This window comes from Melanotaenia boesemani, chromosome 12, assembly GCF_017639745.1.
Source record: "Melanotaenia boesemani isolate fMelBoe1 chromosome 12, fMelBoe1.pri, whole genome shotgun sequence".
Lineage (NCBI taxonomy): Eukaryota > Metazoa > Chordata > Actinopteri > Atheriniformes > Melanotaeniidae > Melanotaenia > Melanotaenia boesemani.
This window is the reverse complement of record NC_055693.1, coordinates 23,631,537-23,643,513: the sequence shown is the minus strand read 5'-3', so window position 1 is coordinate 23,643,513 and position 11,977 is coordinate 23,631,537. Positions and strand designations below refer to the sequence as shown.

At 38.8% G+C, this 11,977-nt stretch overlaps 1 protein-coding gene across 1 annotated transcript; it reads right to left on the bottom strand.

Annotated features, from left to right (window-relative positions):
• Positions 1-3,584: 3,584 nt before the first annotated feature.
• Positions 3,585-11,977, bottom strand: chpfa (chondroitin polymerizing factor a). The gene is made up of 4 exons (XM_042001961.1): positions 11,501-11,977; positions 9,589-10,153; positions 7,952-8,134; positions 3,585-7,774 (listed from the first exon to the last, which is right to left on the bottom strand). Exons 1-4 carry the CDS (start codon positions 11,785-11,787, stop codon positions 6,512-6,514), a joined length of 2,298 nt encoding a protein of 765 aa, XP_041857895.1. The 5' UTR covers positions 11,788-11,977; the 3' UTR covers positions 3,585-6,511.

Sequence of the window (11,977 nt, the reverse complement as noted above, 5' to 3'; positions counted from 1 at the left end):
ATTTGTTACAGAGTTCAGAAGAGCTGAATTTCAGTGTTTTAGCTTACCAACTTCATTATATGTAGAAAATATAACTAAATCCAGAATTTGATGCCGGCAGCAGCCTCAGAAGGTTTGGAAGTTGTATTTAAAACTGTATCACAGAACATTCTTTTACATTACACTTTTTAACCATTTGGGAACTGATGATACTAATGTTTTAGATTTGCAATACGCATCCACTCTTGCATACAAGATTTTAACTCAGCTGTTTGTCATCGCCATCTGAGTCTCTTGATAATGCTCCATGAATTTTCAACAGCAGACAGAGCTGGACTGCAGGCAGGTCAGGCAAGGACACACACTCTGTGTCTATGAAGCACTCTTGTAAGTTGTACAGAAAAAGGTTTGGTATTGTCATGATGAAATCATTTCTTACCAGACCTGATTTGTGACTTAACAGTGTTAAACTGTTCAGTGGCAAAGGTCTTCAAAGGTACTGCCTAACGGACATGTCCAACAGTGGTTCCTGACAATGGTTTTACACACTGAGATTCCTGCAGGCTCCTTTAATCTTTTCTCTGTATTATTTACTGTAGTAGCTGTAAAATTAAAAAAAAAAAAAAGTGGAGTTGGCAGAAAATGCTGAGCCAAAACTCATCTTTGCTCAGTAAGACTAAGTTCTTGTAGGAATTTTTTTTATACCCAATCTTGGCACCCCCGTCACCATCTGCTGATTGTAAAATCTTACTCTGTTACTTTTATATTTTCTCTTTTATTCTTTGCCTAATTCCTAACATGCTCCTGGCATCAAATTTTAGATTTGTATATACCTTAGAAATACAATACAGTTGGTCAGTGAAGACCTGTTTTATTTGTACTTGTGTCTCCTTAATAAAGATTTGAATAAATTAACAATCTATAAATTTAAGCTTTTGCTGGTTTTTAGAAAAATTTTACAACAATACTATAAAATGGTTTGGCCGTGCATCCAAAAGTAAATACATGAACAGTCTCATTGCATTTAATGAAACTGTTACAAAACTGTTACAGTTACAAATTCCAATCAAACTTACCTCCACAAAGCCTTGAAGCTACCTTTAAACCACTCTGCACAGTCTAAATTTGCTCTTTGAGCCACAAGGTCAAAACATTGGTAGGTGAGGTGGGCTACATTATGCTTTCTTTGTTGAGTACTATAAATTCTTGCAGTGGAAATTACTATACAAAAGGCTAAAACTGATTATCAGTTATTGATATGCTAACAAGATAAACAATCTAACCTAGCAGGACTGACATCAGTGTTTCTGTAAGTTTATTTGCCCTCATTCTTGACTTTTATTTGAATTACTCCTGCCTTTGGCTACTAAGGGTATTGTACTTAGTAATGAATTGCACAAATTATTGTGGTTGGTTTGATGATGCTCATTTATGATAAGAACTTGTGCTCCGTGTTTTATCAGTGTATTAATAGCTTAAGGCTAAATATTGGATGAAGTGCAGCAGGTCCCAGCTCAGCATGATCTAACATGAGAAAACAATGTGGCATTTCACAATGCAAATTCTTTCATCTTGATGAGGATTTCCAGTATACCACACTTAATGTGCTGTCATGTTGTGGTTTAACTTTTATGAGTCAAAAGATATATTGTGTGAGAACAAAGGTTGCCTGGGCTAAACTCTGTGGTGGTGAGCAATTCACAACTAACATTTCTGAGAAATTTATGAAATACTTCTCAAGCTTTCATGTTAGGCAACAACAGAATACAGTTCTTCATTGGTATATTCTCATGTTGCAATTTTTCCATATATTACTTTAGCTCGCAAGGAGATTCCACAGTCTCCATCTGTCAAATCCCCTCCCCCTTTCAAGTAATCATGGGCTATACATGGCTGTTTAATATTCATAATCATGTGTCACTTTGACATTTTCAAAAGGTTCCCAATCACAGTCTCTGATGGCATCCTGTACAGGCTATGCATAACAATCTTCTCCTCTGTCATCAATAATTGTAGCTATCCTCAGAAGTCACACAGGGGCCGGTGTGTTGAGCTGAATACAGGGCTGAATTATCTTTGTAGAGTTTTTTGAATAGCAGAGCCTGGAATTGATGTGCAAAGACCCTTTATCCTGACAATGGTGTGTTCAGAAGCACTATAAAACACAACTTAGCTTATTCTGTGTCCAAAAGCTTTAAAAAAAGACAGCTTAATCAACTATAAAGAGCAGTCTGTGTGACATGCCACAGGGCTGTGACGTGGGCAGCAAGTCTGGACTGTAGCAGATGGGACACCTTCCCTACTCACATTGCTGGAATTCCTCAAGCCACTTATCTGAGCTCTCATTTTGCACAGCTCTTGGGATCTACCTTTTTATAGCCCCTTAGCATTGCATTGAGCTCGTATGACCTTATAATCCATAAAATTAATATAAGCCAATCAGCCACAGATTTAGCATTTTGAGTCCTTTTTTTCCCCCCATTCTTTTTTTTTATTTTTAAGCTGAGGACTGTGAGAATATAAGTTAATGTAATGCAAGCTGCTGTGCAGAGATCATATGAAATCACACCTCATATGTGAAAGAAATGGAAATGGGCCGTCCTGGTAGAAATGCAACATGCTTACATTTTGTACATAGTGTGATCTTGTGATTATTTCTTCTGTTAGAACACATTTTATAAATGTTACATATGGGAAATACTATGACTATTAAACTTTAGATATAAAAAAATCGTGCCTCTTAAATGCAAAGCTCAATTCGCTTTTTGTTGTCTACATTTTTCTTTGCAACACACAAATTGGAAAAGAAAGAAAAAAAAAACTTGCATTCCTTCTAATTAAAGCATGTCCTGGCTGAGACAGGGTTTTTAAAAGAAGAACATGAGGTTGAAAAAAAAATACCCAAGTTCCTCTTTAAGTATAATTCTAGGAAAGCTATGTGGGACAACTGTTAAAGAAGACGCATGGAGACTTAAAGAGGAATTCTAATCATTCTCATGTCACAAATTTGTGTAATTTTGTTTTTTAAAAATAGGAAAGTAAAAAAAGCAGGTGAACCCATTAAAAAGAGAGAAATGGGCAAAAATGAAAACAGACTTTTACAGTGCCAATGTTTGCGGGACTTGAAACAACTGTGCCCCCACGAGGGAGGAGAAAGTCCTGGGATTGAGCATAAAACAAAGTACAAAATGATGACTTACAATTAAATCCCAGCTGCTCTGTAGTTATGTGGTTTTACATCATGCCTAAGGGTACTGCACATAGACCCTGAAAATAACTAAAGCTGTAATTAAGGTCGCAACATTTTCCCTGTTTTTACCCAACCCAGACATCAGGAATACCTCGGGTCTGACATGAGCAGGAATGTCGACAGCAGTGTTACTGAAAACATACATGCATGTCTGAATGAGACCGAATCAGAACTACAAGGTTCTTTGTATTGGACATGTGAGTTCATGACAAGATCAGTCTGCAACATGTGGTGCAGAAAGAAAACATGTTCTTGTGCTGACACCTAAAGGACAAACTTGATTTTGTAGGTGCAATACAGAAAATAACATTTATAGCTGATTATTAAGTATGCACACAAAAAAAGGTGGACAATATATAATCAAATATCCTTTATTTAAAAATTACAACAATTCACAGTTTACTGATTACAGCAATCAATCCCATGTCATGTGCATGAACTACGATGTTCTGCTTTGGTTTTATAAGTACCCATGTGCATAAAACAATGTAAACCGGTGGGTTTAAACATGAATGGAAATTTTTCAAATATATGCTTTTTATAATGATCTTATTTGATTTAATATAAACACAAAATGCACAAAACATATAACATAAATTTTGGGACCACAACATATAAAATAAGATAAAGAATGTGTCTGATTTTGTCACAAAAAATTATAAAATACAACTTGCCGTGTAAAACTATAAAAGAATTTAAAAATGGAGTGCCTACAAAATATTTATATATGTACAAAGAAGGTCACAAAAGCCTCTGATAGTGCAGAAGTATTGAAAATCTGCGTAATTCAGGAGATCTGACAGGTAAATAAATTATGAGCAAAATATCTGGAGCCTTTGCTCGGCGATGGAGGCTGTGTTAACAACACAGGATAATTATTCTGCCTTCTCCCTGAACTTTAGGCCTCTTGTGTCGACAGAAGGCAAAGACATCTCATCTAAATAACTTCATATCATAATCTCAGCCCTCCCTCTTTCACAGTGATTTTTTCCTCCTTTTTTTTCGTAAGACTCACCTTGAATATTAAACATTTTTAACATTACACCCTTCAAAAGAACATTCATACTAGGTAAACTGGTGAGGTCATGGTAAAAAAAAAAAAATGCTCTCATTAAAAGAAAAATAAAAGTAAAAATCCGTCAAAATTGACCTGAATGCTCTGTGCTCACCAGGCCCCAAGAAAACAGCAAAAACACTGCTGAGGACCACCACTGTAGATGTAGTGTTTCCAACATATATATTAAATCCAATTACAGTTAAATAAAAGGACTCGCCTCAGTTTTATGCATTTCAAAGTGAAATTGAAGACCAAAAGTGTCTAGTGAGAGTATAATACATAAAAAGGTCCTTTCAAAGAAATTACAGTGTATTTACTTTGCATCAAACAGACAGCATGAGACATGAACAGTACTGTGATACATACACACTGCTGTATTTGAAGCAAATATCTTTGAAAAGAATCGTACCGTCCTCAGAGTTGCCTGTCCAGCTGTATCATCTGTAATATTGCACATTATATCGAACTAATAACTTAATTATGTTCAGTACCGCTACATCCGTTACTACTCAGTGACAGAAAAAAAAAAAAAACTCACTGCATTTCCCAACCACTGAGCTCACAAAACGGAGGACAAGGACACCGAAATATTTCAACAATACAATCCAAAGCAATTTAGAACAGCTACATTGTTTATGTGGGAAAATATTTCTGACCTAAATATTTTCTAATCTGAAGTACTTTGCTTCAATTAAAAGTCTCAGCAACGCTTCAGACATTCACCACAATGACATTCCCACAATTTTTCCATTAGTCTGTTTTGCTTCTGGCTTATAAAGTTTCTTATGATATTAAAAGGTTTCCAAAGAGAAACAAACTAAAGTCTTCATGTATTACATGTGGAAAACCAAGAGATACTTCCCAGAGAAGCCTTTCGTGCTTTGATGCACATGCACAGCCTATAGATGGTTGGAACTGTCACATGTCCAAGTTTGTTATATATATAAAAAATATAACCAAGAACCCACATCGGTCTCCCAGCTGGAACAGGCGTCATCCACAGTGAAAGTTTACATCTCCCATCCTTTCAAAATGGTTATACATGTTTCTAATATAAAAATAATAATAATCATCTGGTGTGCTTCACCTGAAGCGGTGAAATGCAAAACTGGACATAAAAATCTTTTCAAAAACAGCCAACATATGAAAAGTCTGTGAAGGCACATTATACAAATTCACACTTTTGTAAATACTCAAACCAGTTAAGTATCAAAAGTGCAATACTCAAATGAATGCCCTTAACATCAGGGCACACAAACAGTGGTGCAATATCTCGATCTAAGTCTTATAGAGCTCAAAGGGAAGCTCTCGTTTAAAAGAACCTCTGGAAATCGTGTTAAAGGACATTTCCCTACATGTGAAGGAGTCGCTGCTTCTACATCTGATCCCACAGAAAAGCAGCAACCCACTAAAGCTTTTTATCTCTAGCCACTGATTTTTTTTTTTTTTTTTTTTGGTTTACTGGTTTAACTGCCCACCCCCAAACAATTCATGAGCCGTTGTAGCCGGTACATTAGCTCACATAAGTCTATTACACGCAAAATTACAGAGAGCAAAGTATTTCTTCAGCAGCTCATGAACCAAACTTGTGATCAAACCTGAGTAAATACTTGCTCTAATGACTTGTGTATGTAGTCCTTCTTTTTTATGGATTTGTGACAGATGTGAATTTTCTTTTTGTAGCGTGGAAAAGCCATGACCCGCCATACTTTGCCTCTGACTGGCTAACCCTGACATTTTCCTCCTGACTGTAAGCAGTCCCGGATATTAACCCTAACCCTAACTAATCACAGTTCTTAGCAGCCAATCTAATGCCAGGCTCCTCATGAATGCTCACAGATTTTCTCCAAAAATATTGTTTTAGAGAATACTTCAACTATTTTTTAAAAGATCAAATGAAAAAGCAATAAAAAAAAATCTATTGCTGAGTTTCTGCCTTCAAGTGGTCAAAAATTGCTTGATGCAATTTCTAAATATGTCAGCGTAGCAAAAACGTTTAGATTCAGCAACTTATCCGTGAGAAGAAGTATCATATAAAACAGTTTTGTTATTCATCAAAACTCGCTAAGAACTTAGGTAAACCAATTAGCCCTCAATGCACACAGGACGGCAGCAAACATGGACTTAATGAGGGGAAATGTAGGGTTTAGCTCATAGGTGATAGTAAACTTTTCACCAACAGACATATCCACTTAAAAACAAGCAGGGTCAGAAGTTTGATACTTTCAAGTACTGTTTCCTTGCTCTTGCTCAAACAACAACATGGCAAGCTGAGATCGAGACCCAAGGCCTTCCACGTTGCTCTGAACACATCTGTGATAGATGTCTTCACTGAGTTTTGGGTTGCAGGACTGGTAGTGGTATTGCTGGTGTAGTGCCGGCTCTACTGCCCTAAAAATGTGTAGTCCTGAATACTTTACAAACATGTCATAGATATCCAGACTTTCGAGAATATCTTCATTCTCTTGGACGTCAGTTACCATTCGAGAGCGCGTTGCCATGTAGTCTGAGTTGTAAAAGCATGCTTCATCAAAAGACCTGCGGTCGAAATGTCCTGCATCCTTGACCAGGTCGACTGTGGCCGGGCGTGGCTGGTTGTGATAGGCCACGTCGGGGTTGTACTCCTGGAAGTGGATGGGAAAGAACACCTGCCAGTTGTTTATGGAGTTCATGCGGCAGCGGTTTAGAAATTCGGCATTGATGTTCGTGTTGATGTGAGCCAGAAAGAACAAAGTGTCCACTGGGTGCTTCTTTGAGATTATGTCCATGAATTTGATCTGGGATGGTATTTCCGTCTTGACGCTTATCCACGGGATTTTTACGGTTGGGTATTTGCGTTCATATGCATTTATCTGAGTTTTGACTCCGGCAAATATATCGTTCTGGTTAACGTGTTGAGCCTCCACAGGGTCATAAATAAACAAAAACGTGAGGATTGCATTTTCACTGGTCTCAAAGGCATTTGAAGCAAAGACTTCCAGGAAATGGTTGACATAACTCCGGTCTTCCAGCATAAGCGGTATAATGATGTGAACCCTTGTTGCTTCGGTGACATAGGGCATAGGAATTATCTCTATGAGGCTTAAAGGTCGTACCAGATGAACCCTCTTGGTTATGGAACGGCTGTGGCCTTTCTGATTAACGACCTCGAGCTGAAGGTCTAAGGTGTACTCCATGCCCCTGGTAGGGTCGAAGCGCCGGTAACCATTAATCAGCTGCTGTTTCTTAAGGTGCAACACTGGCATGTACTTCTTATTCAGCTCCTCAACGGCTGTGTCTATGACATCTGCTACGTCCATTTTGTCAATGCCGCGCAGCTCACACTTGGGAGCTCCGTCTATGCATGAATAAATTTCCTCCTCTGTAAAGTATTCCCACTTCAGAACCTCAAACCGAGATTTGGGCTCAAACGGCGGATTGACGCCCACTGGCCACTGAGCGCTTCGGTTTCCCTCAAAAGCAACCACGCTCACATTTTTAATCTCTGCCTGCAGAAACACAAGAAGCAATGAAAACTTTACATTTCTCAACCTGCAGCGAATGCAACGAATACTGTGCTAAAATTTGGGGAAATTGGTGTCAAAAATGATGGTTACTCAGAAAAAGAAAAGATTTGACTTCTGAACGATCCACTAGTGTTTTGTGACTCTTGGCAATTTGCTTACCTGCAGTTTAGTAATCTCATCATAAGTCTTCTGGAGTTCAATCTCAGAGAAGTATCTGTGCAGCTGGTACATTTGTTCAGGTTCAGACACTGGATGGACGGTCAGCGCTTTCTTAAACTGTTCATTCTGTTCTTTATTGGGATCAGAATTTTTTCCCAGCTCATAATGGTGGTACTCAAGTCCCTGAAAAAGAAACAGAGAAGGCTTTTCATGAGGCGTGATGGCATGACAGAAACATGCCAAATGTAATTCCAAGCTCAGTTGTTATGCTGCATTACTTCCTCTCTGACATACAGTACATGCCATATCGGGAGCATCTTGGGTCATGGCTACTGAAAACAAGCTGGTTTGTACATTTGCAGAATGAAAAGAAGCCTCAAGAATTAAATATGATCTTTATAAATGGTTATAAAAATACAAACATCGTAGCTTTATTTGTTTCTTCCTGGGAAAAGGTACTTAAGTAACAATTTTACAAAAAATGAAGGTAACACTAGAGGAAGACACTAACAATGGCCTCAGATTCTCACTTTCAGGCAGCTGAAAACAGAGTAGTCACCTCAAGAGCTTAAGCTATAAAAAAGGTAACCCAATCTGATCATGCTATTAAAAGAACAATGAGTGGAGACACTGCTTAACAAAGCATTGAGGCCACTCCATTACAAATGTTTGCCAACAGCTTATAGCCTGTAGCTGTACATTTAGTGAAGCATTGTCCGTGCCTAATTGCCATCAGTGTTCTCTTAACAGAAAAAACTTATGTCTGGTTGTGTGTTCAAGCTGTTTCCTGTTACCATTCTAGATGTGTTAACTCCCCCCTGCTTCTCTCCTTTATCTAAGGGGCTCTACTGGAGCTACTCAGACTCAGGGCACTTCAGATAGACAAGGAACTCACTTTCAGTAATGCAGAAAGATGGTTTCCTGTACTGGTTTGAAGCCAAGGCGGTTAAAATGGGGGCAAGAAACATTTAAACATCTAAGGAATGAGTCAACAACTAAATCTAAACTTATGTAGAGTCATTTTTTTCTCTGAAAATATATTTTCCATGTGTTTAAATGGCTACACACTTTAATATGATGAAAGCAAACTGAGCTGAAAGACTAACAATCCCTTGAAAAACACTCGGACAGAGCTTGTTTGACCTTAAATGCTAATGACATTATAAGAGCAAAGCATGTTGACCCACAGGGGATTTTCACACCATTGAACCTAAGCTGAACTCTCAGCTGTGCTCTCCGTGCCTGTTTACCTATTCCATATTGCCCCTGGTGCTGTAGAAAGTTAAAGGGCATTAGCCCTCTACTCTGTCATATGAATACCATCTCTTTGCTAGCATGGTAATTACAGTTCTATATAGCTGTCTGTCAGTTTTAAGTGCTGCCCCACAGGCAAAGCATAATTTCTACAGGGACAATTTTGTTTTTCTACTGAGGAGGAGAACCCCTGCTGTTAACTGCCACACAGCTGTTCTGGATGACAGTCTTCCAGCATTTTTTCTTTGTGGCTCAACATCCATTTAAACTATGAGCTGCTTCATTTCTGAAACAGCTAGACTCTAAAGAGAGACGTTTTATGCATTAAAATGAAGCTGTTTGCAGGATTGACAAGACAGGCAGGTGGTGATTGCTTAGCCTACCTCATATTCACCAACACAGTTTGTGCTAGTGTAATCAATGATGCATCTTCCTAGCCACTCATCAGGCCTCGAGCTCAGGATGTCATTCCTACAGTTTTCCAGGAAGGGCTGAAGTCTCACGAGCAGGCTCCGTGACAGCAGGTAGCCAAACCCTCCGTAGCAGTACTTCCCTTCCATCTCCCCACCTATGAACTCCTCAGGGCTGCCCATGTAAAGCTCTCGGTCCATACTCAAGTGCTCCACCAAGGCTTTGATCCGGTCGGCTTCTGTGTAGGCATCGTCTTGGACAAAGTAGAACCAGTCATATTCATTGATGTAATGTTCAAAAATGTATCTGATGGTCTGAAACATATTCCATATCAGTCTCTCATCTCCGTGAGAAACCACAAACATGCCATGAGGGACTTTGCGGTTGCGCGAACCAGTGAAGAAGACCACAGTGTCCAAGTGGTGGCTAATGGTGCGGTTAACAGCCACGGCCAAAGTGTTGATGGTGTTTTTGGATGTCAGAACCCCGACAAACAGGCGCTCTCGCATCCCCAACTCTGTGCTGATGTATTTAGCCCTTAAAAAAAATAAATAAATTACAAAAGCTGTTAAATTATTTCTGCTCTGATGAAAACTGACACCAAATAACACCAGAAAAAAAATTCCAAATTGCACCAAAAGACTTCAGTGTTCAGTTTCATGGGTGAACTTAAAATTACCAGGGAAACAGTCGCATTTATTCCACTGAAAGCAGAGACGTTTTAAATATTCTGACACTGACTGAATGAAAAACCATAACTAGGAAAAATAAACATGAATTGACTTGCACTGTGATTGAGCACAACCCACAAACCAACCCAACTTTCCTTTCCCTCTTACGAAACACATGGCATTATTAACGGCTTTATTTACGTAGCTATGAGTCAACAAGAAGAAAACTTTTCAACAAAAAGGCTGTAAAAATGCATCCAGATTGCATCATATACTGTTTCTCAATCCAGGACCTCATGACCTACTGCCCTGCATGTTTTAGAGGTAACCCTACTGTAACACAACTGAATTAAATAATGGCTCATTTACAAGCTTGCAAAGAACTTGATAAAGAAATTCATTTATCTGAATCAGGTGTGTTGGAGAAGGAACATGCCTAAGACATGCAGGGCAATGGGTCCTAAGGACCAGGATTGAGAAACACTGATATAGACAGTATGAATTAAGGCATTTATTAAATATAACAGGATTTCAGACTGTTTGGATCATGTAAGCATGTAAGCAATCCATTATGAGACTCCTATATAGCACTCATATATATTCTGTAAACTAAGTAATTAAGAAAACAGATGGTAGACTCTTCAATATGCAAACAGTCCCTACTAATTATGAATGCACAAACCTCTGGATATCAAAACCTCTCCAGAAGGTAAACTGAAGCTAAATTCAGCCACTTTGCGTGCAGGAGGTCACATTCAAACAAGGTTTCTAACCAGAAATTTTAGGACATGTTTTGTCATTTATGAAGAATAAGTTAGACATTCTTCAGTGTGTAGGCATACACTAACATCTAGTCAGCATCTGTACTACTCTGTTCAGAATTAGCAAACAGAAACCAGTTGAGGACTAAACTTTATAATCAGACTTCATGAAGACATTTGATTGGGGAAAATAACTTTAGAAGGGTTAAGTACTACTAATTTGTTGCATTTATTATGTTTTAATTTATTTATTATGTGGCACCTGTACACCTGTTTTCTGTGAGGAAACAATGATTGATTCCATCATCATCATCATCATCCATCAGTCATTATTAGTGAGGATTACACTGCCGCCCGCTGTGCTGTAACAGCGGGGTATAATAACGTGACCTTTATTGTCAGCTTAAAGAATGTGCTCACAAGATAGAGTGAAAAACTAGCTCAGAACTTACCGGAAAACTTTCTTTGGTGAACTTTGGACTTGTTTGTATGGGACTATTCTTGGCTGAAAATCCTCTTCGGACTCCACATCATTGACAGTCGAAATAGAGTTTGGTTTTCTGGCTCCTTTAAGCAGTCCATCCTGACCTGAAGCCACATCTTCACCCTCTTTACCGTCAAGAGGGCACGCTTCTTCGGTCCAGCTTACACTCAGTAAACTCAACGTGAACCCTAAAGAAATGCCGATTACCACCGGGCCGAGAGACCGCAGGACAGAAATAAACACTGAAAATCTCATTTTAAGCGTCGGCTCTCTCTGTCTAACGGTCCTGCGCTTCGGGTCGCTTCCGAGACGCTCTAACAGGGCTTCTCGTACGGGACAGCTCAACTATTCATCAAGTCTGAGGTGAGGCAGTTGTATCCAATTTCAGCTCATGGAAAAGATGCAGCTTCTTCCTTAAATTTTACGCAGGGATCTTACGTGTCAG

Coding starts and splice junctions, on each gene's coding strand:
- chpfa (XM_042001961.1), bottom strand. CDS start 11,787: ATGAGATTTTCAGTGTTTATTTCTGTCCTGCGGTCTCTCGGCCCGGTG. Junction 10,154..11,500: donor TCACCAAAGAAAGTTTTCCG/GTAAGTTCTGAG, acceptor ATTTTTTTTAAG/GGCTAAATACATCAGCACAG. Junction 7,775..7,951: donor ATGAGATTACTAAACTGCAG/GTAAGCAAATTG, acceptor GTGTTTCTGCAG/GCAGAGATTAAAAATGTGAG.